Source organism: Perognathus longimembris, chromosome 17 (assembly GCF_023159225.1).
Source record: "Perognathus longimembris pacificus isolate PPM17 chromosome 17, ASM2315922v1, whole genome shotgun sequence".
NCBI classification, from domain to species: domain Eukaryota; kingdom Metazoa; phylum Chordata; class Mammalia; order Rodentia; family Heteromyidae; genus Perognathus; species Perognathus longimembris.
In genome coordinates, this window is record NC_063177.1 from 21,553,762 (window position 1) to 21,579,439 (window position 25,678).

The 25,678-nt window shown below is 48.2% G+C and overlaps 1 protein-coding gene across 3 annotated transcripts in view; it reads left to right on the forward strand.

Annotated features, from left to right (window-relative positions):
* Positions 1-25,678, forward strand: part of Rhbdl3 (rhomboid like 3) — a 51,016-nt gene that overhangs the window by 1,455 nt on the left and 23,883 nt on the right. The window contains exons 2-5 of one of the 3 annotated variants that reach the window (XM_048366500.1): positions 620-643; positions 15,095-15,253; positions 18,919-19,143; positions 23,331-23,479. In XM_048366500.1, coding sequence (XP_048222457.1) covers positions 620-643; positions 15,095-15,253; positions 18,919-19,143; positions 23,331-23,479 — 557 coding nt within the window. Of the gene's footprint in view, positions 1-619; positions 644-9,811; positions 9,930-15,094; positions 15,254-18,918; positions 19,144-23,330; positions 23,480-25,678 lie in introns of those variants that run through there. The other 2 variants (XM_048366502.1, XM_048366501.1) reach the window with 2 other exon arrangements.

Consider the following 25,678-nt stretch of genomic DNA (forward strand, 5'->3'; position numbering starts at 1 on the left):
TGTAGAGAGCTGGAAGTGGAACCGGGCTCCCCGACCTGCGACACCAAAGCCAGCAAATCTGCATGGGCCAGGGAGTTTCACATCTTTCTGGCTTCTGTGGTTAAACCTATCGCTTCCTTCCGGCCCTATAGACTCTCCCGTACTCACCACTTAGACCCAGCGTCGGAAGAGAATTGGGAAACTTCCTTCTCCCCTCCTACCAAACCTTCCAGCAAAAATGTTAGCGATTATGTAGGGGTGCGTTCCTGGCCCCACAGAGAGTCTGAGGGAGTTGCACCCCGGGATGCATTTCCTGCGCGAGAGTAGATGGGGTTTAAGCTTTAGATTGCAGAAGTTACCAGTTACAGGCCTTTTCTTGGCCTTAGTTGAGAAGCATCCCTGTCCCTCCACGAACTGCCTCCATCCTAGTCCCCCACTGTAAGTTCCCTGTCTTTGTTGATTTGGGGGGAGGGCTTTCCTCAGGTTTTCCCTCAGCTCTTGCTCCCCATCCATGAAGCTAGTTCTGATTCCTAGGCAGCAGCTGGGAGGCTGTCAGAAACCTCTGGGGGCTGCAGAGACCTTGGTGATAAGTGTGTCTTTCTCTTCTCTTTCTCTTCTGCATGGCCTTCTTCTCTACCAGCACTGGAAAGTCCTGTTTGATCAGGTATGTGAGCAGTTAACACCCCCCCCCCCTCCCTGAAATCAGTCTCAGTCTCCCAGCTTGCGTGGGCTTCCCTAGCTCTGTGCTTCTGGAAAGATGACGTCAGGTGGGGGCGTGGCTTGGTGCATCTCTGTGCAACACTGTGCTCCAGGTATCAGGGAGAGGCCTTGGGCTCCTCCGAGAGAATCCCTCCCTCCCTCCTCCTCAAAACTCCTGCTGTACAATAGCTGGGCTTACACAATGTAGAAATTGGACTGAATGCCTAGGAAGTTTTCTGTTGCAGCTGGGGGGAAGCTGGGGAGGTGGGGGATGGGTTTGGGTTAACCCTCCAGCTGCCTGTCTTTTACTTTCTACCTCCACCATGGAAGGTCCCTGCTCATCACTGAAGTGAAAAGTCTCTGCCATCTTTGGATGGGGAACTGGGGGGGGTGGGGAGTGCTGATACTGTGGGCTGCTTTGAAGACAGACTGATTCTATTTCTTTAATTCTGCACTACGGGAATGGGGAGGGCTGAGAGGTTACAAGTGAGAAATAGCATGTGATTATTTGCAGTGCCTGGAGTCTTCCTGTGGGGAATGGAACTGGAGTGCTTGTGAGTTGGCATTGAGCCAGAGGTGGACATTTGACCTTCACCAAGGAAATGGTTCTCTTTTGGTCTTTTCGTTCTCAGGTGCCACTCTGTATTTCCTTTTCACTCTTTTTTTTTTTGGCCAGTCCTGGGCCTTGGACTCAGGGCCTGAGCACTGTCCCTGGCTTTTTTTTTTTTTTTTCTCAAGGATAGCACTCTGCCACTTGAGCTACAGCGCCACTTCTGGCCGTTTTCTGTATATGTGGTGCTGGGGAATTGAACCCAGAGCCTCATGTATACGAGGCAGGCACTCTTGCCACTAGGCCATATCCCCAGCCCTCCTTTTCACTCTTTAACCCATGGTTCAGGAAGAAGGGAGGTAGGAAGTATCCCAATGTGAAGGAATAGTGAACACTGCAGTCCTGCCATGGGAATGATTGTGCCACGAACTTTGTGCTACTTTATCAGTATATTTGGACCGGCAAAAGGTGTTGGGTTACAGAGAGAGATAAATATGAAAACAAAGATGAAAACATGATCCAGACCTTTGCTATCGTCAAGGGAAGCCTTTGAAAGGTTTTTAGTGGAGTTGTTTGGGGATTGTAGGGATGTGAGAAGCTAGTCAGGGCTTGCTGCAGTGAATGGATACAAGTATCTTGTATTAGTCAGCTTTCTATGACTATAGTAAACACTTGTGACAGTCAGCTTATGAAGAGAAAAAGTTTGCTTTAGCTCACACTTTTGGGGTTGAAATCCATGAGTGGTTGGCCCTGTGACAAGGGAACACATCATGGCAGAGGCGTGTGGTAGAGCAAAATGCATTCACCGTAGGACCACAGCACAAAGAGAGGAAGAGACTAGGGTTCCACAGTCTCCTTTAGGCTAACCCACCCCGACCTCCACCCCCTGGGGCTTCCTTCTTAGCCCCACTTCTTAAAGGTTTGCCTGATTCCCAATAGCTCCCAGCTGAGGACCGACCCTTTAACATGCTGACCTTTGGGAGACACTTGTGGAAGCCATAATATACCTCTTATAGGGTGATAATGAAAAGGGAAAGATAGAACAGTGTGGGGAAAAAGGAGAATGGGAAGATAGTCAATGACCTGGCTTGCTGAGAGGAACCACATATCTAACAGATTCTGAAGTTAGCAGGAAAGGGAAAAGTAGAAGTGGGGGAAGGGTTGACCAACAGCTTATGGTTCCAGACAAGTTGAATTTGAGGAGGCAGCTAGATGTAAAGGCTCAAATGAGACTGAACACGTGGGACTGCAGGAGGAAAGACATGCCAGTTTTGAGGTGAGGGTTTGGGGCTATTCTGCATGAGAGCTGGCTATGGAACACTGACTAGCTACTGTCTAGAGCATGTCTCTTAGTTTCTAGTGCCACCCCCTCTCCCTCTGGCCCCCAAGAGTATAGCAGCTGCTGGCCTGATGCCTTGAGGCAGGAGGGAACCACACTGGCACCACTGCTGCCACTACCACCAAACAGCCAGCCCTTCACACCTTCTGCCAGATTTAGAATCAAAACTTAGAACAAAGTGTATCATGCTTTTTCTCTGTGTCTTTCACATTTGACTAATTTCCTTTGCCAGTTCGTGTGTGTGTTTACATTTTAAAAGAAACCATTTGGATGAATGGAGAACTTTTAGTGGGAAGAATTTGGAACTGGAGAGCAATTCCAAGCAGAGAGAATGTGAGGCACTCAATGTTTAGCTGTTGATCCATAAAATCTAGCTACAGGGAGGGACTAGGGTATAGCAGAGGCAGAGGAGCCCACTCAGAATTCATGCTGGTAGCCTTGAGCAAAAAGAAGCCAAGGACAGTGCTCAGGCCCTGAGTTCAAGCCCCAGGACTGGCAACAAAAACAAAAACCAAACAGAATTCATGCTGGTGCTTTGTGTTTGAGGCCAGCTGCTCCTAAGCATGGCTCCGGCCTCTGGCAGATGTGGCTCTTTAGATGGCTCACAGCACTCAAGGAAAGAGTAGGTGTGAAACCTCAAGTAGCATCTGCCCCAGGACATCATGTTCTGAAAACTGAAATGCTTTATCCTTCCTGCCTCTTCTTCTGGGCCTGACTAAATTGGCAAGGGGTAAGTTAAGTGCACAAAGGAAAGGAAGTGCAGGCAGCCCCCCCTCAGCATTTCTTGGTTAAGTACACCACCACTTGGTTAAGTACAGGTGGAAGAGTGGTAGAGAGACATGGTATTTGTCAGTCCTTGCAAAGAAGCCTGGTACCTGAGTTCACCTTCCAGTGGTCAGTGGCCTGGGATATTATACCATTTGGCATGCCCTCCCTCCCCATCCCCATCCTGGGTTCTGTTTCCTCAGTGTTAGGGAAGGGATTAGACCTGCTTTTTCCAGGCTGTATAGTTCTTCAGCATGTCGAGTAGCTAACTGGATCCCAAGGGCTAGAAGCCTGGGAGTCATTCTGGTTAGACAAAATTTACTCTTAAAGAAACTGGGGCTGGGAATGTGGCTTAGCAATAGAGTGCTCACCTTGCATGCATGAAGCCCTGGGTTCGATTCCTTAGCACCACATACACAGAAGAAGCTGGAAGTGGCGCTGTGGCTCAAGTGGTAGAGTGCTAGCTTTGAGCAAAAAGGAAGCCAGGGACAGTGCTCAGGCCTTGAGTCCAAGCCCCAGGACTGGCAAAAAAAAAAAAAAAAAAGAAAGAAAGAAACTATATCTATATTGGTCACCCTTCCAGTAAATTACTAGAGTGTCTTTTGTGGGGATTGGAAGTGAGAAAAGCAGGGTGGATCCAGCCCCTCAGAAGTGCCCCTGTCCCCACAGTCATTCTGGCATTTGGTCTACTCACACAGGATGTAACAGGGCCAATCCATGCTACCCCCTCTCTCTTACTTCCCTGTAGGCTGCAGAGTCAGCACAGGCAGGAAACCTGAAGGCCACCAGCATGTCTCCCAGTGTCTGATGTGTTCATTGCTCAGCTTCTCCCTAAAGGGTCTTATCTTTGGGACTTTCATGGTTTCCCTAAATATTTAGGTTTTAAAGTTGTCATAGGGTAGGCATGTAGAAGAACACTTGCTTAGTGTGCAGGAGACCTTATCATAACAGTAATGATAAACTTGCCATAGATATTAAATCTGTTGTTGTAGTACAATGGCTTAACAAAACAAGCAAGCAAGCTGATACCCTGAGTTCAAACCCTGATACTGAGGGAAAGGGAGTGGGGATGCTAAGATCTTTGAATGTTTAATGAAGAAAACAGGTTTAGAGCAGAGTTCTGTCTGTTACATCAATAAAGCACAATTGCTTTTGAACTCAAAAGAGTAAGAGAGAAAAGAAAAACCTTAGAAGTCACTTGGTAGTGTCCCCTTCCCACTAGGGAACTTGAGTTTCCCAGACTCGAGAAGGAGACTCTAACTTTGCTAATCCCCCCAGACAGGAAGTCTGCATTGACACTCCAATGAAAGTATTAAGTTGTGCTGCAGACAGAGCATGGAGAAGCTTTGATGGGCTATTGGGGGCAGCACTTTGGGGGTAGTGACAGATCTGGGTTCCAGATGATTGTGTAACCTCTCTGAGCCTGTTTGCTCCTCTGTAAAATAGGGTAATGATCTTTAACTCCAGGGTGACTGGAAATTAAGTGGATGTGGAAACGACCCCCCCCCTTTTTTTGTTCAGTCCTGGGCCTTGGACTCAGGCTGAGCACTGTCCCTGGCTTCTTTTTGCTCAAGGCTAGCATGCTGCCACTTGAGCCACAGCACCACTTCTGGCCATTTTCTATATATGTCGAACCCAGGGCTTCATGTATACAAGGCAAGCACTCTTGCCACTAGGCCATATTGCCCGCCCTCTTATTTTTTGTCAGGGCCTTTTGCTACATAGCCCACACTGCCTTCAAAGTTGTGACCCTCCTGTTTTAGCCTCTGTGAGGGCTGGGATTACAGCCACTGCACCATGCCTGGTCTCCCAGAGATTATTCTTTTAATTGTCAAGGTGATATAAAGAGGGGTTACAGTTACATACAATTTTTTTTTTGGTGGGGGGCAGTCCTGGGCTTAGACTCAGGGCCTGAGCACTGTCCCTGGCTTCTTTTTGTTCAAGACTAGCACTCTGCCACTTGAGCCACAGCGCCACTTCTGGCCATTTTCTATATATGTGGTGCTGGGGAATTGAACTCAGGGCTTCATGTATGTGAGGCAAGCACTCTTGCCACTAGGCCATATTCCCAGCCCACAACTTTTTTTTTTTTAAGCAAAGCAGAGGTCTGGATAGGTAAACATTTGTTTGAGGGGCCAGGAGCCAGTGGCTTACGCCTGCAATCCTAGCTACTTAGTAGGCTGAGATCTGAGGATCATGGTTCACAGCAAGCCTGGGCAGAAAAATTTGTGAGATTCTTACCTCCAATAAACTAACTATTCACAAAAAAAGCTGGAAGTGGAGCTCTGGCTCAAGTGATAGAGCACTAGCCTTGAGCAAAGGAAGGCCTTGAGCTCAAGCCTCAGGACCAACACACACAAATTTTTTTTTTTGTTACTCTTTTTTTTGTTGGCTACTCAGCCTCCTGAGTATCTAGGATTACAGGTGTGAGCCACCAGCACCAGACACAAAAAAATTCTCTGAGGGAGCAAACACTGAGTATGTACTGTGGGCACATCCATCCAACATCATATGCGGATTTCTCAGTGGCCCAGCAGGGTGAGGTGCTGTGCCTTCTTTTTGTAGAGGAGGGCCTGAGGAGATGCCTAATGACACAGAACAATAAGGAGCCTCTGCAGCAGGTGCACTTGTCCCCAGGACTTCTAGCAGGAGGCAGCAGGTCCACAGGAGACAGTCTAAGACCCCTGGGCTGGGGATATGGCCTAGTGGCAAGAGTGCTTGCCTCATATACATGAAGCCCTGGGTTCAATTCCCCAGCACCACATATACAGAAAATGGCCAGAAGTGGCACTGTGGCTCAAGTGGCAGAGTACTAGCCTTGAGCAAAAAAAAAAAAGGCCAGGGACAGTGCTCAGGCCCTGAGTTCAAGCCCAAGGACTGGCAAAACAAACAGTCTAAGACCCCTTATTCTGCCTGTCTACTCTTGGGCTCTCTCCCACTTCCTTTTCCCTTCCCTCCTCTTGGATCACTGAGCTCTCTCTGTGTTGAGGGACCAGAGGAACCTTTAGGGGGCTTCCAGAGAAGACAGCAAGGGGCAAGTGTTGAGGCTGATGGGGAGAGACCTGGCAGATATCAGATTTCCCTCCCTGCTCCAACCTACTCCGACTACTTCCCTTTCTGCTGCCTCCTCAAAACCTTTATGTCTTCAGTCTCTGGGGTCCCTGACAAGCTGGGCCTGATGAGTCAGATTGGGCACTACATCTGTTCCTGGTACCCATAGGGACTGCCTCTGAGTCACAACCCCCACCTCTTCTCAGGGTCTGCTGCTGTTCATGCCTGGGAGCACTTGGGGATGGCACTAGGATTACTAAAGAGAAATGGGGTCTTCTGGGGAGGTCATGGTAGGGAAGGAGGCTGATCCCCAGACTCAGTATCCACCTGTCTCCACTTCACACATTCCAGAAAGGTCTGAGTCTCCTCCTCCTCTTTTTCAAGTGTTGGGGGAGAGTAGGTGGTTTTCTGGAAGTGCTTTGTATAGCCACTCAGCCAGCCTGGGATGCACCCCTTCTTTGGTTCCCTAACTGGTTTGCTAGCCCTAACACTCCCCCACCCCGGGGTTCAGCTCTATGATCAGTGGGAGGAGGGATGCTTGAGAGCCTGGCTTGAGGCCTTGAGACATGTCTCCTGTGGGGCCGAATCTCTGTTACTGGCATCTGGGGGAGCAGAAGTAGTACAGCTGAGAATCATTGAATAAGCCTAGCCAAACCTCAGGGGAACCAGGAGTACCAGGAGCACCCTTGTGCCTCCATCTGGAGAAGCTGGATCAAAATGCAGTTTTAGGGGCTGGGAATACGGTCTAGTGGCAAGAGAGCTTGCCTCGTATACATGCAGCCCTGGGTTTGATTTCCCCAGTACCACATATATAGAAAACGGCCAGAAGTGGCGCTGTGGCTCAAGTGGTAGAGTGCTAGCCTTGAGCAAAAAGAAGCCAGGGACAGTGCTCAGGCCATGAGCCCAAGGCCCAGGACTGGCGAAAAAAAAAACCAACCCAAAATGTAGTTTTAGGACCACTGCTCATCCCCTCCCAGGGAGGCTTAAGGCCTTTGGGAATCCACTCCTTGCTCATGTTAGAGCAGGAGCAGGTTCCTCAGTGCCTCAGTTTCCTTATCTGTTACGTGGCCCTAGTCACACAAACTAGGGTTGGCGTGGGAATGAAAATAAGGTTTGTGAACGCTTTTGCAAAGTCAGGGAGGGGGAGAAGGTCAAGGGAAGGGCATGAACGGTATTCTGTCTGAGGAGGATTAGCATCCTCATTTGCAAGGGAAGAGAAGTGGAAGAGAAAGCTCTGCTCCCTTCCAAGCGCCTCCTGACCTCAGCAGCTGCAGCCTGGACCTAATTTATGGGGCTGTAAATATCCATGAATGGGCTGGGGCTCCCTGGTGGGCTCTGGCTGCTGGGTGGGGACAGCTCTACTGAGTCATAAACCCCTGGGCAGCCTCTTTAGTTCTGCTCTGCTCAGTAGCTGGGTAATGATGCAAGCAGCCCCCAGATGAGTCATGGCAACAAGGATCTACACCTTACCCTGCCCCAACACACAACCGGCTCCTTTCCCAGGGCTCATTCTGCCTTGGTGGACAAACAAGAGACAGTGAGGGTGGGAATGGGAGCCTGTCCCCGATTCCAGGTCTCCCTCCGCCCAGAACCCAGAGGTCTTCGCTGGATGACAGCTCCAGGTGCTGCCTCTGGCTCATTTTGAGTGTTTACAACCCTCTCTGAGGTCCTGGGCGTCTCTGATGAAGGAGAGGGAAAGGAGAATTTTTCTCAGGAGAGAGAATTCGAGCACTAGAAGCAGGAAGCAGACACATTGTTTTGTCCTGGAAATTCAGCTTGTGCAAGTCACAAATACATAATAGATATGAAATAAACGGGGTTTCCCCCTCTCTTAGGCTTTATTGCTGCTGGCCAGGTTTGCTGGCCTGCAGCTGGGAGGGGAGAAGCAGGGCTGCTGTCCTGGGTGCTGAGCAGGCAAATCCCAGCTCTAGTAGGGTTCCTTCCCCCAGAGCTCAGCTCAGTGGCCCCATTAGGCTGCTCACTGATTACTCAGCCTCTCCTGGGACCAAGTGTCCCCAGTCAACCTTGTGGATCCCACAGACTTCTAGCTCTGTTGGAAGACTGCAGCATACAGCCTTTGTCAGCTACCTTGAGAGCCTGTGCTATTGATGAGCTGGAAGCAAAAGGCTGGGTCTCAGCCTTTTGACAAAGGGGCTAGGTTTCACAAAAAGGGAAACAAGTCTCTACTTTGGGTTCATACATTTCTCCTGAAGAGTGTTCCTTGCAATGTGGCTATGAAAAGACACTTTGGTCAGATGTCAGAGTGAACCAAAGCAGACAAGTTTCTCCACTGTAATACCTTGTAGAGCCCTCATCGTGGTTTCTTGCACTGTACCCCTCCCAGAGGGGCCCACAGAACCCTTACCTCATGTACTTTCTTGGGTCTAAGGTTCCACAAAACACACTTACACAATGGAACGAGAGGGAGAAAGAGAAGAAAGGCTGGAGCCAGTGAGCCCAGTGGAGGGACCACTAACACACTTCCTGACCTTGAGCTATATTCTTTGACTCCTTTTATTCTCTGCATCTGTTTTCCCTTCCACAGAATAAGTGTGGTGGTGTTAGATGGATGGATGATAGGACTAGACTCGGTTCTCTTAAACTCCTTTTAAGTACAGGATCCTGGTCACGCAAAGAGGGGACTGGGCTCCAGGTTCTTCTGCCTGGGTATGAATTTTATCTGGAAACAGTTACCATCTGATCAACTTTGAGTAGTTCCACTTTTGTCTGTGGCTTCATCCTCAATTCACTGTCCCCCCCAAGGATTGTAGTCAATATCTCAGAGTCATTGTGAGGTTTAAAGTATGGGGGTACCCTATTACTTGCTAGCCAAGTTAGGACACAGAATCAAGGGAGGCTATTAATAATCATGTTTGGAGAATAGTTATAAACCAGGTGGGTCCCAAGAAAACCAGTATAGATGGTGACTTAAGAGAGCACCTGAACATAGCATATATCTCACAGATACTACATCGTTATTCACCTGGGCTCTAGGTGAGGGCTAGTACATGTTCAGAGTGGAGTTGCTGAACAGTCTTCTCATTGCTGCTGCTGGCCCCTGAGGCCCCACAGCCTCTAGAGCTCTGTAGCATAGTTTGAAAGTCACTGAGGTTTGCTAAATATTTGTCCTCTGATTTATGAGTCCTTAACCTGCTGTCCCTGTCTCTGGTACCACTGGGTCCCTCTGGCAGCACAAGTCTCATTCCCCATGTGGAGACATCTCATCCCGATCCCGAATTTCCCCTTTGCCCTTTTCCTGTACCAGGATGCGGGAGAGGTCAGCTGCCTTCCTGGGAAGAATGGGCTGGGGCTTTCTTTTCTTCACCCCCGTTTTAACATATAGTTTGTATCTATTCACATGGATAGATATGCCCACTTTTCATTTCCCCAAGGGAGCACTCCTACTGCTTCATTGATGAGAGAGGTGCTGTGGTTGAATGAATTGCCTCAAATGGCACACAGCAGCTGAGGATAGTGGATTTCTTCCCCACCTTGTCCCAAGGAGTGGGAAGAAGTTCCAGAAGGCAGCCACACTGAGAAAATGTGGTGAATAATTTCCCCAGGCTAGGTGGGCAGAGCAGAGGAGAAGGGAGACACTCTGTGTGTGTTGGGGGGAGGGCAGCCTTAGACTGGGGAGAGCTAGTGACCTAGAGGATTAGGAGTTGGGCACTGGTGGGATTAGAAGTCCCCTTGGAGCCTCTTGAAGCTCTTTTCAAGCCTGAGGCAGGTGGATGGGAGATGTTTGTGTTTTGTTTTTGTTTTTGCCAGTCCTGGGCCTTGGACTCAGGGCCTGAGCACTCCCTGGCTTCTTTTTGCTCAAGGCTAGCACTCTGCCACTTGAGCCACAGCACCACTTCTGGCCTTTTCTATATATGTGGTGCTGAGGAATTGAATCCAGGGCTTCATGTATACAAGGCAAGCACTCTTGCCACTAGGCCATATTCACAATCCCCAGGTGGGTGGGAGATGTGGGAGGGGGGGCCCACCCCACCCCTCACTCAGTGTCTGGGGGGCCTACCCCACTCCTCACTCAGTGTCTTTCTGCTCTGTCTACTGACATTATTAACAGGGAAATTGCATTTATAGGCCTCTTTCCTCTCACAACTCCAAACCACAGTGCAGGCCACAAGGAAGCTTTGAATAGGGTGGCCACAACTCCCAAGGAAAAGGTACCCCTCCATTCATTCAAATGATGCCAGTGAAAGCTTGGTGCTGGTGACTCATGCCTGGAATCCTAGCTACTCGGGAGGCTGAGATCTGAGGTTCAAAGCCAGCCCAGGCAAAAAAGCCCATGAGACTCTTATCTCCAATTAACCACCAGAAAACTGGAAGTGGCATTGTAGCTCAGTGGTAGAGCTCTAGCCTTCAGCAAATGAGTTCAGGGACAGTGCCCAGGTCCTGAGTTCAAGCCCCATGACACACCCCCTGCCCCCTACCTCCCCCCCCCCCCCCCCCCCCCGCAAATAGAGGCCAGTGAGACCAGGCCCTGGTGCTCTGCCCTGGGAGTGCTTCTGTCCACTTCACAGATGGAGCATTTGTGGCTAGAGCTGTTTGCCCTAAATGATACAAACCCTGGTTGGTGGGGGCTGGTTTTGCCTGGTTCCTTGCTACCCTGCTGGAGGGGTGTGGCCTTACTTAGAAGCCTCCAGCTTCATTCCGAAGCTGGGACCTTCTGCCTCTGTGCACATCTTCTCCCTCCCTCTGGCTCTCTGTCCCTTTCTTCTTCTCTCTGTCCCCACTCCCGCCCTCCTGTGCTGTACTCCCACACCAGCCTCTGCCCTGGTCTTCATCTTCCCAGGTGTTGGGTGGTGACTGCATGCATTCTGGAGCCCAGTCAGCCTGCTCCATCTCCAGTTATCCTCTAGTCCCTGAGGCCTCATTATTAGGGTAGCAGTGACCCCCCCCTCCCCCGCATTGTCTAGCCTGTCTGGCCCTGGCATGAAAGGTAGAATTTTGGCAGAGAATGGAGGCTCGGCCTGGTTCCAACTTGTTCTTTGCAGTGTGGAGTCTGTAATATGCTTGGGGCAGGGCAGGCAGGCCAGGGTGGGGGCTGGGGGCCAGGGAGCCATGGGGCAGCCCCTGTCACTAGGACAACAGCAGGGAGCCTGAAACAAGGGAGGGCCAGGAGGAGAGCAGGTGGCTCTTTGTCTGTCGCCTGATTCCAGCCCCCTAACCCATCGCCCTCCCCAATCTTCCAGAGGCCCCTGGGAAGGGATTGGCGTCCCTGCTCCCAGCATATGCAAAACCATTGGGCTTCTTCCTAATGCTGGGGCAAGAGAGACTCCATGCTGTGCTACAGACCATGGCCCCCCTGCAGGGCCCACTGGGGATCTTCCCAGGCCTGTGCCCCCAACTCCTGTCTCCCATCTGCCCACACAGCACCAAGGCCCACATGAGAGCAGGTGGAGGCAGGCTAGTGATTCCCCATGATGGAAATGTGGTTCACTCAAGTGGCCCTCAAGGATGAAAGAGGCTGCACCCTGCCAGCCACTGCCACGGTCTGTTCTTCTTTAGGCTCTGTGTTTCTACATCTGAGCAATAAGAAGGCCAAAACAGCAGCTCTTTCTGCTGGAAAAGAAAGAAAGAAATCTGTTTAGAATAGAACCTTGGAAGAAGAAACTCTGCCTCTTCTAGGTCTGGGGCTGTGCTCAACTTTGTAGTCTTTTGGTTTTGAATCTAAGCAGTAAAGCAGCCCTTGGGGCTGAAAGGCAGTGACTTCAAAGCCAGACTAAACTTCCCGGGTATGGAATCCTGGTCTGTGGACTGTTGGGCAAGTCACTTGTATGCTGATCCCGCCTTTCTCTTCATCGGTAATACAAGGACCATCGTATGATCTACTCTATCTGTGGCAGGAGGACAAAGATCATTCTGGGGCAGGGGATATCTGGATTTTAAAATAGGTTTCCTTAGAAATGTTCTCTTGGGAACAGGAATAGATGAAACATTCCTCAAAACAATAAAAGCCATATACAATAGACCAACTGCTAATATCATATTAAATGGAGAGAAACTTAAATCATTCCCCCTAAACTCAGGAACAAGACAAGGATGCCCACTCTCCCCACTTCTTTTCAACATAGTGCTGGAATCCCTAGCCATAGCAATAAGTCAAGAGGAGGACATCAAAGGGATCCACGTCGGCAAGGAAGAAATCAAGTTATCCCTATTCGCAGACGACATGATCTTATATCTGAAGGACCCAAAAAACTCAGTACCCAAATTCCTACACCTAATAAACCAATTTGGCAAAGTAGCAGGATACAAAATCAATCCACAAAAGTCAGCAGCTTTTCTGTACACCAGCAATAGACAAACAGAAAAGGAAATATGGAAACAATTCCATTTACAGTAGCCAAAAAAAGAATAAAGTATCTAGGGATCAACTTAACCAAGGACGTGACGGACCTATTTAATGAAAACTATAAAAATCTAATAAGGGAAATCAAAGAAGACACAAGGAGATGGAAAGACCTCCCATGCTCATGGGTAGGCAGAATCAATATAGTGAAAATGGCCATATTGCCCAAATTGTTATACAAATTCAATGCAATCCCTATCAAAATCCCAGCCACATTCTTCACTGAAATAGAGAAACCAACCCATAAATTCATATGGAACAGCAAAAAACCTAGAATAGCCAAAGCAATTCTAGGCAAAAAAAGCAGTGCAGGAGGTGTCACAATACCAGACTTCAAGCTCTACTACAGGGCCATCATAACAAAAACAGCCTGGTATTGGTATAAAAACAGATCGGAAGACCAATGGATATCACAAGAAATGTACACACTGCCCTACTATGTAACTGTACCCTTTTTGCACAACACCTTGTCAAAAAATTTGTGTTCAATTAATAAATAAATTTAATTTAAAAAAATAAAGTAAAATGAAAAAAAAAAAAAAAGAAATGTCCTCTTGGGGAGTTCTGGGGGAGAAGTGAAGTCAGTCATTTGTGACTGTGACTTCTGGCTATTATTCTTTTTTTTTTTTTTTTTTTTTTTTTTGGGCCAGTCCTGGGCCTTGGACTCAGGGCCTGAGCACTGTCCCTGGCTTCTTTTTGCTCAAGGCTAGTACTCTGCCACTTGAGCCACAGCGCCACTTCTGGCCATTTTTTGTATATGTGGTGCTGAGGAATCGAACCCAGGGCCTCATGTACACGAGGCAAGCACTCTTGCCACTAGGCCATATCCCCAGCCCCCTGGCTATTATTCTTATATTGTCTTAGAAACGCTGCACACAGAACCTGTGTTCCCAAAATAGTCTTCATTAACCTTACCCAGGAAAAGGGGAAACTTGCTGGCTGTGGTGGTGCACACCCACAGTCTCAGCCTTCTAAACTCCCTTGTCTCTACCCAATATATCCCCAGTATCTGTTGCCTTTTATTGTTTATTTTTGCTATGTGGGAGATTGAACCCCAGACCTCTTACATGATAGGCAAGTGCTTTCTCGCTGAGCCCCATCTGTTGCCTTCTTAAACCTAAGCAGCCCAAGTCTCTCCTGGGAAGAGAGCCCTTTGCTCTTATCACACATCTGGCAGGGTACATATGAGGGTTCTTGTGGGCTGTGGGTGAAAAAGGGACAGAAAAGTTAAGATCTTCTTTGGGAGAGATGAATAAGCTCCTACTTTTTCTAACTGAACCCATGAGGCCTTCAAGGAAAATGAGTGCCTGTCTACCCAAATATCCCATCTACTCATTCAACAAATCTTGACTGAGAGGCCATAATGCAGACGACATTGAACACTGGGGTTGAGGTGCAATGTCAGCCTTTGCTGAACCAAAGTTCAGTGAGGAGTCAAAAAGCAGCTGGAGACAGTGTGGGTGAGAGGCCCCAAGTCTATCCAGGGCACAGGTGAGCAGTCATACTGAGCTGTTTGTGAGAAGGGAGAAAAGAGGATGGCAGAGGACTGGGGAATAGTGAATCCCAGGGTGAAGAGAGAGGAAAAGCAATCTTAGTTGGAGGGACCTACATGTGCAAAGCTTCAGAAGGTAAGGAAATGGTTAAACCTGTAAACCTAGCTACTCAGTTGGCCAAGACCTGAAGGATCTTGGTTTAAGGCCATCCCAGGCAGAAAGGCTACAAGAGTCCATCTCCAATTAACCAGCAAGATGCCAGACTTGAGATGCAGCTCAAATGATAGATTATGAGCTATGAGCAAGAAAGCAAAGTGAGAGATTGAAGCCCTGAGTTCAAGCCCCAATACTGGCATTGTGTGCATGTGTGCACATGTGTACTCATGTGTGCTCACACACACATATAGAAAATAATGTGAAACATACACCACTCCCAACATAAACAGGCCTGTATGGGTCTTAGTTGGTCCCTGGAGGGCAAGCAGGTGAACTATGTCCAGGTGTACAAGCCATGCCAGGCCTTCTGCTCAGGGAGACCTCTGTGTCCCTACTTCAGTCCTTTAGCTCAGCCCCTCCCTCACCTGTCATCAGATCTCCTGAAAGGAACTCCTTCCTGCTGCCTTGACCCTTATCCTGTCTTACTGTCCACTGTCAGAAGTAAAGGCAGAGGAAAGATGCTTTCACACCTCTGGGCCTGCCTCCTTCTCTGTACTAGACAGTCAGTCCCAGATACCACCTATAGGTAGACGGTGGGGCCCAGACTCAGTGAGTGATGGTGGAAATCCAGGTCCTGCGTCAGTGCTGGGGGTTGGTGGGGGTGTGCCCTGCTGACTCCATTGCTCTCTGTGCTTCTTCCTCAGTTTGATCCTGGGAACACAGGCTTCATCAGCACAGGCAAGTTTCGAAGCCTCCTGGAGAGCCACAGCTCCAAGCTGGACCCACACAAAAAAGAGGTGCTCCTGGCTCTCGCTGACAGCCATGCAGATGGGCAGATCTGTTACCAGGATTTTGTCAACCTGGTGAGTACTCGGGGGCCCTTGCCCCAGACAGGCTTGGAGTGGGGGTTGTGGCTTAGATGTGTATGGAAGAGATTTAGATAAAGGGGTCTTTTGGTTCACAGCATTAAGAGGTCCAGGCTTCAGCCAGTGAAAGGATACCACTGAGACCCTGATTTGTCTAGATCTCTCAGCTCTGCCTTCTGCAGAGAAGCTCCAGACCCTCCCATTGTGGTAGCAAGATGGCTGCACTGTTACAACCCTCACATCCCCAGGCCATACCATGCTGAGATTCAGTTTTTGTGGCAGTTCCTGCACAAAGCCTGGTATTTCCTCCCTTCCACTTGCCTAGGTTGAGTCCTCTCGATGTATTGATGAACTCAAATGTCAACCAGTGCCCATCCCTAAAACTTGGAATGGGGTCAGTTACACAACAATGACTAAGAGTAAGTTGTTGCTGGTAGGAAAAGTTGCTAAGACAGGTCAGACATTCCTGGGAGCTGTGCAGCCCATGAGCGGAGGCCAGCGCTTGACAAATGTTGTTAGAAGGGCTGCTGAGTCTGGTGTCTTAGAGTGGAGACTTCTTCCTTCTGAGGCTTAATGCTGTGCCATTGCAGGGGCTACTGTGGCAACATTTACTGTGAGTGGACAGGACCTCCTCAGATAGATGCTGCAAGAGTTAGCAAGATAAATGCAAGACTGGCAGTCTCCCCTTGCTTTCTCTGTTGGTGTGACAGAGGTGATCCACTTCTCTTCATGTCACACATGGATGGAGGGAGTGTGAAATTACCTGTATGAATTACCCAGTCTTCTACAGGCATCCATTGAGGAGCCCTTGCCACTCATAGCCATCATCACAGCAAACTAGCTGTCGTGATAGGGGTGCCCAGGCAGTAGGTGGCTATAAGAGTCCCTCAGCTGAGGGCTTCATGGTTGGGCTTTTAAGGATGGAGTAATCTTCTGCTGTTTAGAGCAGACCCAGGGAGCACAGCTCCTGGAAACCTGAGGGAGCAGAGCTGAGAGGGGGACTTGAGAGTTGTTGAGATTCACAGTACAGATGGTGGAAATGAGTTTAGTGACTTGGAGCCCAGCAGGCCATGTGTCTGAGCCTGCATAGTTCTAGCATGTATACACAGCAAGATTCCTTCCCAGTCTCAAGGCACAGTGAAAGTGTACCAGGCTAGAGAGTACCAGTGAAGGTCTTCAAAAACAAGTGATATGCTACTGTTGGTACTCCTCTGGCTGGAACTGGGCTGCTCTGGAAACCTAACAAATAAAAGACTTACCAGGGAGGAAGCTCTGGATAGGCAGGGCCTAAAGTTAGGCAGACCTGGGCCTTGAGCCTCAATATGCCTTTGCCACCTACTGGGAAAGATCCTTTGGGCCTCTGTTGTCCTTTCTCTACAGTGGACCCAAAGACTGATTCAGGGATGCATCAAGGATTGAATCTGATAAAGGAGTGTATTTGAAAGTTTTGTTGTGGGCTGGGGATATGGCCTAGTGGCTAGAGTGCCTGCCTCGTATTCATGAGGCCCTGGGTTCAATTCCCCAGCACCACATATACAGAAAATGGCCAGAAGTGGCGCTGTGGCTCAAGTGACAGAGTGCTAGCCTTGAGCAAAAAGAAGCCAGGGACAGTGCTCAGGCCCTGAGTCCAAGCCCCAGGACTGGCCAAAAAAAAAAAAAAAAAGAAAGTTTTGTTGTCTCTTAATGTTCCTGCAGGTAAGCCCCTGCATCTTTTGTGAGATCTTTCTTGCCCCAACCCAAGTGGAACAAGTCACCCTTGCCTAGAGTCCCTCCTGTGCTTTTCCCAGGCCTCAGTAGCACACTCCATATTGCATACAGTTGAGCAGTGTTGTCATGCACAGGGGTACAGATTGTATACTGTAGAGGGATCCTGACTGAGGGATGAATAAGAACTCAAACCTGGTCTGGACTTTGCTCACCAAAGCCTTAGAAAAAGAAGCTCCTGTATCTCATTCATTGTAAAAATTCCATATGGGCTAGTGTAGACTTTAGTCAAGTAGATCTGGATTTGAGTTCTGCCCATTTAATTTACTTATGGTCCATGGGGAAGTGATTCATCCTCCCAAAGCCTAGGTTTCTATCTTCCTGAGGTAGGCCTAGTTACCATGAACTCGCCATGAAGAGATGGGCTACAAAATAACAATGGAGTCCCATTTGGGGCTAACAGTGCCCATGTGAGTCCCAGTTCCTGCATGCATTTACGCAACTCTGGAGCTGCTGGAATGAGGATAGAATGGTGGAAGGGTTCCTTTGAGATGGTCTGTTGGAGGGTGTAGGCTTGATGCCAGATTTTGGAGGTGAGGGGCAGCAGGGCTCAGGACTGAGGAGGGGTTCTGAGGAGAGGTTCCCACTACCTGGTCCTGTCTGAACCCAGATCCTCCCAGCTGTCTTCCTCTAATGGGGCTCAAACCCCAGCCTTGCCAGCCCTGCCTGGCATCTGCTATCAGATCTTGTCTGACATCCCACTGCCAGCTCATGGGTCCCAAGTCCACCGACCAATCCTACTTCAGTAGCCATGGGACAGCTGGGCTCCAGGGCAGGGAGAATTATGTTTCTAGGGCTTCTCCTCACCACCACCCCCATACCCCTGTCGCAGATCTTCTGGGGTGTAGCCCTGGTAGGCAAGTGGGATCTACAGGCTCCTGGAAGCTGGGAGTCAGTAAAGCTGCCTCTGGTCTGGGAGTTCGGCTGACTGCTGGTTGAGGCAGCCAGGGCTCCAGTGAGGACATGCCACGGCTGCCCAAGAGGAACACCACCACTTAGCCTTGTCAAGTGTCACAAGTCCCAAAGGCACCCAGGAGTGGCTTCTGCAGCACAGTCCTGGCTAGGTTCTGGTTGCCAGGGCCTCCATACAGAGCTGTCCAGCTCTGTCTGAGAATGTATATCTGAGGATGCTGCCCTACTCAGCCTTCAGCACCCACCCAACCTGCACCTCTTCCAGCAAGGCCTGGCTGCTGCTGTCCCCACTTGGGGACAGATGGGCCTACCTCTTGTGTCCTTTTTTTTTGCTTGTGGTCATGGGGCTTGAACTCAGGGTCTGGGAGCTGTGCCTGAGATCTTTTGTTCAAGGCTAGCACTCTACCACTTCGAGCCACAGGTCCACTTCTGATTTCCTGGTGGTTAATTGGAGATAAGAGTCTCACAGACTTTCCTGCCTGGGCTGGCTTTGTGATCCTCAGATCTGGGCCTCCTAGGATTATAGGCGTGAGCCATCTGCACCCAGCGCCTCCTGTGTGTCCTTGTAGCAGCTGTCAGTCACTTTGAACTGCAACTGCTGGTCACTTCTCTATCCTGACACTTAGTTGCTGAGTAAACCGTGATGGGTAGGTAGTAGATGAGTAGATGGAAGAAGGTTAGAGTGAATACAAATGAAGATCTGGATTTGAATGTGGTAGCTTCCTGACGCTGTGCCTCAGTGTCCTGTTTGTGGCCCTTATTTAACAGATGACTTGTGAGCATCAAGTGTGCTAACATATGTGAGGTACTCAGAATAACTCTGCCATAACATAAGAGCTCAGGGACTGTTGTTTCTTATTAACTGTTAGAGAAGAAAGGGACATATGGGTTTCAGCCTGCTCTAAGGAATACACTGGCTGGGAAGTAGGTGTGGGGCTCCCCGAGGCCACAGCTCTGAATCTCTCCTCATCCCTTTTCCTGCACAGATGAGCAACAAGCGTTCCAACAGCTTCCGTCAGGCCATCCTGCAGGGCAACCGCAGGCTGAGCAGCAAGGCCCTGCTGGAGGAGAAGGGGCTCAGTCTGTCTCAGCGCCTGATTCGCCACGTGGCCTACGAAACGCTGCCCCGAGAGATTGATCGCAAGTGGTACTATGACAGCTATACCTGCTGTCCCCCGCCCTGGTTCATGATCATGATCACGCTGCTGGAGGCAAGGACCAGGGGTGGGGCAGGGACTGCTCAGTCTTGGGGGAGGGTTGAATGGGGAGAGGATTTTATGCCAAGAGGATCTCAGAGATCATGACAGGAGGAGGACCGGCTCCTCCTCCAAAGGTTAATGGTTTAGGATCAAATAGCAGTTGTCATTGCAAGTCAAACAGGATTGTAGTGAATTACAAGTATTGTTCTATCTCTGAATGCAAGGAGCCATCCAAAGATGATTACTTGAAGCAATTTTTGCTACAGCCAATTCTTCATAGGGCCACACCTACCAAAACAGCAACAGAAACAGCAAGTAGATTCACTGATTTGGGGATTTAGCCAGGAAAACTCAGTACCCTAGGTGAGTAAGGGGAGCCAGTTAGTGGCTTCCCAGGATCCATTTCCCACCTGTAATGTAGAAGCAACCAGATCTGGAAGGTCGCCTCTATTTGGAGTGCTTTCTGAACACAAAAGCATCACACAAATGCCTCTGGGAGAGTGTATATGAGCAAGTAAATGCAAGCTTAACATTTTTTAATTTTAAATTTATTTACTTACTGTCAAAGTAATGTATAGAGGGGTTACGTAAGGCAGTGAGTACATTTCTTACCAAACTTGTTACCTCTTCCTTTTTCTCCCACCTTCCCCCTCTCCCTGGTTCCTTCCCTCCCCTCCCCCGGTTTGTACAGATAGTTTATAGGATATTATTTTGTAAGTATCGCTATTGCTCTGGTTCGCCTTTTACCCTTGATCTCTCCATTTTGGTATTCCCTTTTCCTAGTCCAATAAATGTACATACAATACCCAGTGTGCCAAAGTCAGTTACAGTGGGGGGAGGGAGGAATGAGGAAGGAGGTAACACAGTACAAGAAATGTATCCAGTGCCTAACATATGAAACTGTAACCTCTCTGTACATCAGTTTGACAATAAATTTTTTTTTAAAAAGTCAGTTACAGTGACAGGAGTGAAAACATGCTTAACATTTTTAAAGAACATCCTCCCCTTAGGGAGTCAGACATACATCTTGTCCAGAATCGGAAGATTCTCCTTGATAGAAGGTGATTCCCTTTGCTGTTTGACCCAGGAACCTCTGTAGCCCACCCCACCAGCTCCTGAGTGAATGCTTGACTTCCCTTTGGCATAGTATCATCTTCTACTGTTTTTTTCTTCCAAAGCCACAGGCCTAATTACCGCCTCTGCATATGTTCTTACAAAGTTCTTGCCTAATCAAACGGCGGGATCCATCAGCTTTGAGGCACCTTCTCCTTCTCTTTTGCTAAGCCAGAAATAATCTGCTCTGCCGACCAGAGCTCTCCTCTGTTTGTTGTTATGGCTTCGTCCAAGCACAGATTGTGAAAGTTGTGATTTTTTTTCCTGAGATATTCTTGGACTCATTCTTCAAGCACTCGCTGTGTTGGTCTATTTATTAACTTCTGTTGGAGGACCAACAACAATGCCATCGCCTTGGCAGCTGCATGTGCTGCCAGGACACCCACATGGTGTTAAGTGGACAGAACAGCTTCTCAGAGAGCCCAGGGATACAGCACCAGGGGCCTAAACCATGTCCAGACTTAGCCCAGAAAGTCTTAACCTCACACTAATTATAGCTTTCTTCTCTGCATGTAATGGGCATAAGGATGACTCTGTACTTTCTTACTTTCATTTGATTATTTTGAGACAGAGTTTCACTATTATTTCCCAGGCTAGTCTTGAACTCATTTCTTATTTTTCCAAATGCTAGGATTACAGATATATGCCATCACTTTTTTTTTCTTTTGCTGATCTTGGGCTTGAACTCAGGGCCTGGGCACTCTCTCTGATCCTCTTTGTACTCAAGGCTAGTGCTATACCACTTGAGCCACAGCATCACTTCTGGAGTTTTCTGAATAGTTTACTGGAGATAAGAGAGAGTCTCATGGACTTTTCTGCCCAAGCTGGCTTCAAACTGCAACCCTCAGATCTCAGCCTCCTGAATAGCTAGCTAGGCATGAGCCACTGGCACCTGCCACTTTTTTTTTAACAGTGCCAGGGGGGCTGGGAATGTGGCCTAGTGGCAAGAGTGCTTGCCTCGTATACATAAAGCCCTGGGTTCGATTCCCCAGCACCACATATATAGAAAATGACCAGAAGTGGCGCTGTGGCTCAAGTGGCAGAGTGCTAGCCTTGAGCAAAAAGAAGCCAGGGACAGTGCTCAGGCCCTGAGTCCAAGGCCCAGGACTGGCAAAAAAAAAAAAAAAGAAAGAAAGAAAGAAAGAAAAACAGTGCCAGGGTTTGGACTCAGGACCTTACACTCTTACTTGTCTTTCTTTCAGGACTGGTGGTACACTACCACTTGAGCCATGCCTCTGGTCCATATTACTTTTTCCCTTTTAAACCTCCTGGCCACTCTGAAAACAAACACTGATAAAGTGGCAGGTGTCCGTGTATCATTCATAGTCAGTGATGGATTGAGTGATGTGGAAGTGAGAGGCAAGCCTGTAAGGAACAGTTAAAAATTCTGACCTAAACCATACTTACAGAATCCTTCCCTAAACCACTCAGACTAGCACACTATTTCAGAGCACTCAGGAAATTCAGCAAATGCTGTACAGGCTGGGTGCCAGTGGCTCACATCTATAATCCTGGCCACTCAGAAATCTGAGATCTGAGATTTTTCCGTTCAAAGCCAGCCCAGGTAGACAAAACTGAGAGATTCTTATCTTCAGTTAACCAGCAACAGTTAACCACTGTCAAGTGGTAGAGCACCGGCCATGCAAGAATGTGAGGAACTGAGTTCAAGCCCTGGCACGCCATTCATTCATACACACATGCGCACGCGCACACACACACACAAATACAAATATTTTGTATTTTAAAAGAAAAAATCCAAATACTATTTTAAGCTTTTGCCATCTGCAAAATTGACTTGTATGGAGTGTTGGTGAAGATGTGGGAGACCCAGAACCTTCATGGACTGTTGGTAGGAAGGTAAAATGGTTCAGCCACTGTGAAAAAAAGTCTAGCATTTGTTCAAAACAAACAGAACTTCATATGATCCAGCAATTTCACTTCTGAGCATATATTAGATGAAAGCAGAGCCTAGAAGAGATATTTGCACTCCATGTTTATAGCAACATTACACAATACCCCCAAGTGTCCAAAGACATATAAATTAAAAATAAAACAAAAACACTGGAATATCATTCAGGCTTTAAAAGGAAGGATATTCTGACACATGCTACAACACAAAAATACTGCAAGCTTGAAAATATGCTAAGTAAAATGTGCCAGTTACGGAAGGAGACTGACTGTGATTCCAGTTATATGCAGGGGCAACAGGGAGTTAGTGTTTGATAGGAACACAATTTCAGGTTTGCAAGATGAAATAACCGTGGCGACAGTGACCTGATGTGAATGTATTTAATGCCACTGAACTCTAAACTCAACACTGGAAAGTGATTACGATGGCGGATTCTATGTGTATTCTATCACAATGCTTTTTGTTTGTTAAAGAAATCAACCTGCCTAATCCTAGCTACTCAGGAGACTTGAGATCTGAGGATCACAGTTGAAAACCAGCCCAGCTCCAGCAGTAAAGTCTGTGAGACTCCATCTCCAATTAACCACTAAAAAATCAGAAGTAGAGCTGTGGCTCAAAGTAGTAGAGCATCAGCCTTGAGCAAAAGAGCTCAGGGACAGTGCCCAGGCCCTGAGTTCAAGCCCCATGACTGACCAAAAATAAAAGAAATCAACTTGCCGGATGCTAGTGGCATGAACCACTAATCCTACATGAGCCTGTAATCCTAGCTATTCAGGGAGCTAAGATCTGAGGATTGCAGTTTGAAGACAACCCAGGCAGGAAAGTTTGTGAGACTCTCTCATCTCCAATTAACTATCTCTCCCTGCAAAAAAAAAAACAAAAATGGAGCTGTAGCTTAAGTGGTAGAGCACTACCCTTGAGCAGAAAAGCTCAGGGACATCATCCGGGCCCTGAATTCAAGCCCAGGACCACCACACACACATGCACACGCGCGCACACACACACACACAAAAACAGGATGAGAGATTGGTGGACACTGGCTGTGGGATGTGTTTGGTCATCTCTGAGAAGGAAGGATGACAGCCTCCTGTAGGGACTCCACTGCTGGTCAACATGAAAGACATCTCTGGGCAGTCATGCCTAGCAGTAAACAGTCTTCCCGCTCCGTTCTGTGCAGGTTGCCTTTTTCCTCTACAATGGGGTGTCGCTGAATCAATTTGTGCTGCAGGTCACCCATCCACACTTCCTAAAGAATTCGCTGGTTTACCATCCCCAGCTCCGGGCTCAGGCTTGGCGCTACCTGACGTACATCTTTATGCACGCGGGGTGAGTACCTCTCTTCTTTCCACTAAGAATCCCTGCTGATAAGTAAGTGATCAGGATCACCTGAGTTGAGATTATATGCACATATACATAGAGGTTTTTTTTTAAATTTTCAGTGTTTGAGATTAAATCGAGGCCTTTGCACTTCCTAAGAAAGTGCTCTGCCATGGTGCTATGACCCCTAAGGCCCAGGGCGAGCCTGGGAAGGCTCTCTAGGTCTGAGGTTTGGAGGAAAGGGCTCTTGACTTGTGTAGGGACAGGGACAGTTGGCCAACATCTAGGGAGGGCCCAGCAAGGTGAGCTGTTAATGCTGTGTGCCTGAGAATCCAGAAGTTGCTGTGGTAGAGAAGCAAAAACTCAGATTGTGAGGCAGGTGCTCTGGGTTTTTCCTTCCCTGGTCTCTCAGTCATTTTTGGCTGGTCCTAGGGCTCAAACTCTGGGCTTGGGCACTGCCAATGAGCTCCTTTTAACTTGAGGCTAGGGTTCTACCACCTGAACCACAGCACCACTTCTGGCTTTTTCTGTGATTAATTGGAGATAAAAGTCTCACAGACTTTCCTGCCTGGGCTGGCTTCAAACCACAATCTTCAGATCTTATCCTCCTGAGTTGCTAGGATTTGTTTGTTTGTTTGTTTTTGGCCAATCCTGGGGCTTGGACTCAGGGCCTGAGCACTGTCCCTGGCTTCTTTTTGCTCAAGGCTAGCACTCTGCCACTTGAGCCACAGCGCCACTTCTGGCCATTTTCTGTATATGTGGTACTGGGGAATCGAACCCAGGGCCTCATGTATATGAGGCAGGCACTCTAGCCACTAGGCCATATCCCCAGCCCCGAGTTGCTAGGATTACAGGCATGAGCCACCATCACCCAGCTACTCTCTGAGTCTTTACAAGGGCGTAGACCCAGAAAGCCTCGAAGGTCTCTATGATTTCCCATGGCATTGTCGTTCAACCTTTCCTTCCAGTGAATGAATATTCCTGACATTTTTCATCATAGAATCCTTCTACTAGTATGGACATTAGAGAAAGCAGAAGATTCCCAGCATAGTGGGGATTCAGGACATAGCCCAATCTGTCTGAGTGACCTTGAAGGTGCCCATGTGTCAGCTCCATAGCCCAAGTAAGCCTCTAGGCAATGCCTTGCTGACCAGGCTAGGACTGTGCCCCAGAGTAGAACCTAGACTCCTTGTTTTAAACCCCTGCCAACCCGAGGGAGCTGTTCAGTTTTTCTGTAAGCTCCATTTAAATGAGATAATGGACTTTAAAGTGGTTTATAAACTTGAAAGCCTCACATTGACTAAATACAGTAGTAGTAACCTTACGATCTTTTATGGTAGTACTTAGACTTGGCTTAGACCCACCACTCATCGAGGGACAAGATCTGGCACCAGATGACTTGTAGTGTACCAAGGTAGAGCTTTGCAGGGTAAGAAAGTCTAGGATCTCTTCTCTCTTCCCTGAGAGTTTTGGAAACAGGGACATTTTCATACCAGGAAGGAGAAGCTTTCCCTATGAAATCTAAAGGAAGACTTGAAATTATTAAGTTACAGGCAGTCTCTTTAATGCTTGGCTTGTTTTGAGAACATCTTTTGTTTTCTGGCAAGTGTTTTTTGCCAGTACCATGCAAGGTTTGAACTCAGGGCCTCATACTTGTTTGGTTTGCTTGCTCAGCTGGCACTCATCATTTGAGCCATACCTCCAGCCCCACTTTTTTGCTGGTTATCTTGTTTTGTTTGTTTGTTTTTTTTTTGCCAGTCCTGGAGCTTGGGACTCAGGGCCTGAGCATTGTCCCTGGCTTCTTTTTGCTCAAGGCTAGCACTCTACCACTTGAGCCACAACGCCATTTCCAGCTTTTTCTATATATGTGGTGCTGAGGAATTGAACCCAGGCCTTCATGTATATGAGGCAAGCACTTTACCACTAGGCCAAATTCCCAGTCCCTTGCTGGTTATCTTGGAGTAGAGAGTTTTGTGTACTTTCTTCCCAGGCTGGCTTTAAACCTAGATCCTCCAGGTCTTAGTCTCCTGAGTAGCTAGGATTACAGTTGTAAGCTATCAGACCTGGCAAAAACATTTTTCTTTTTCAGCATCAGCAGTTTTTACAAATACGTAGAGTGCCCTGGTAACTTCAAGGCCAGAGGATAGAGTGAGTCAGGCAGATCCCAGCTAGGCCCCTAATTAGTTATGTGACTTTACATCAGTCAGT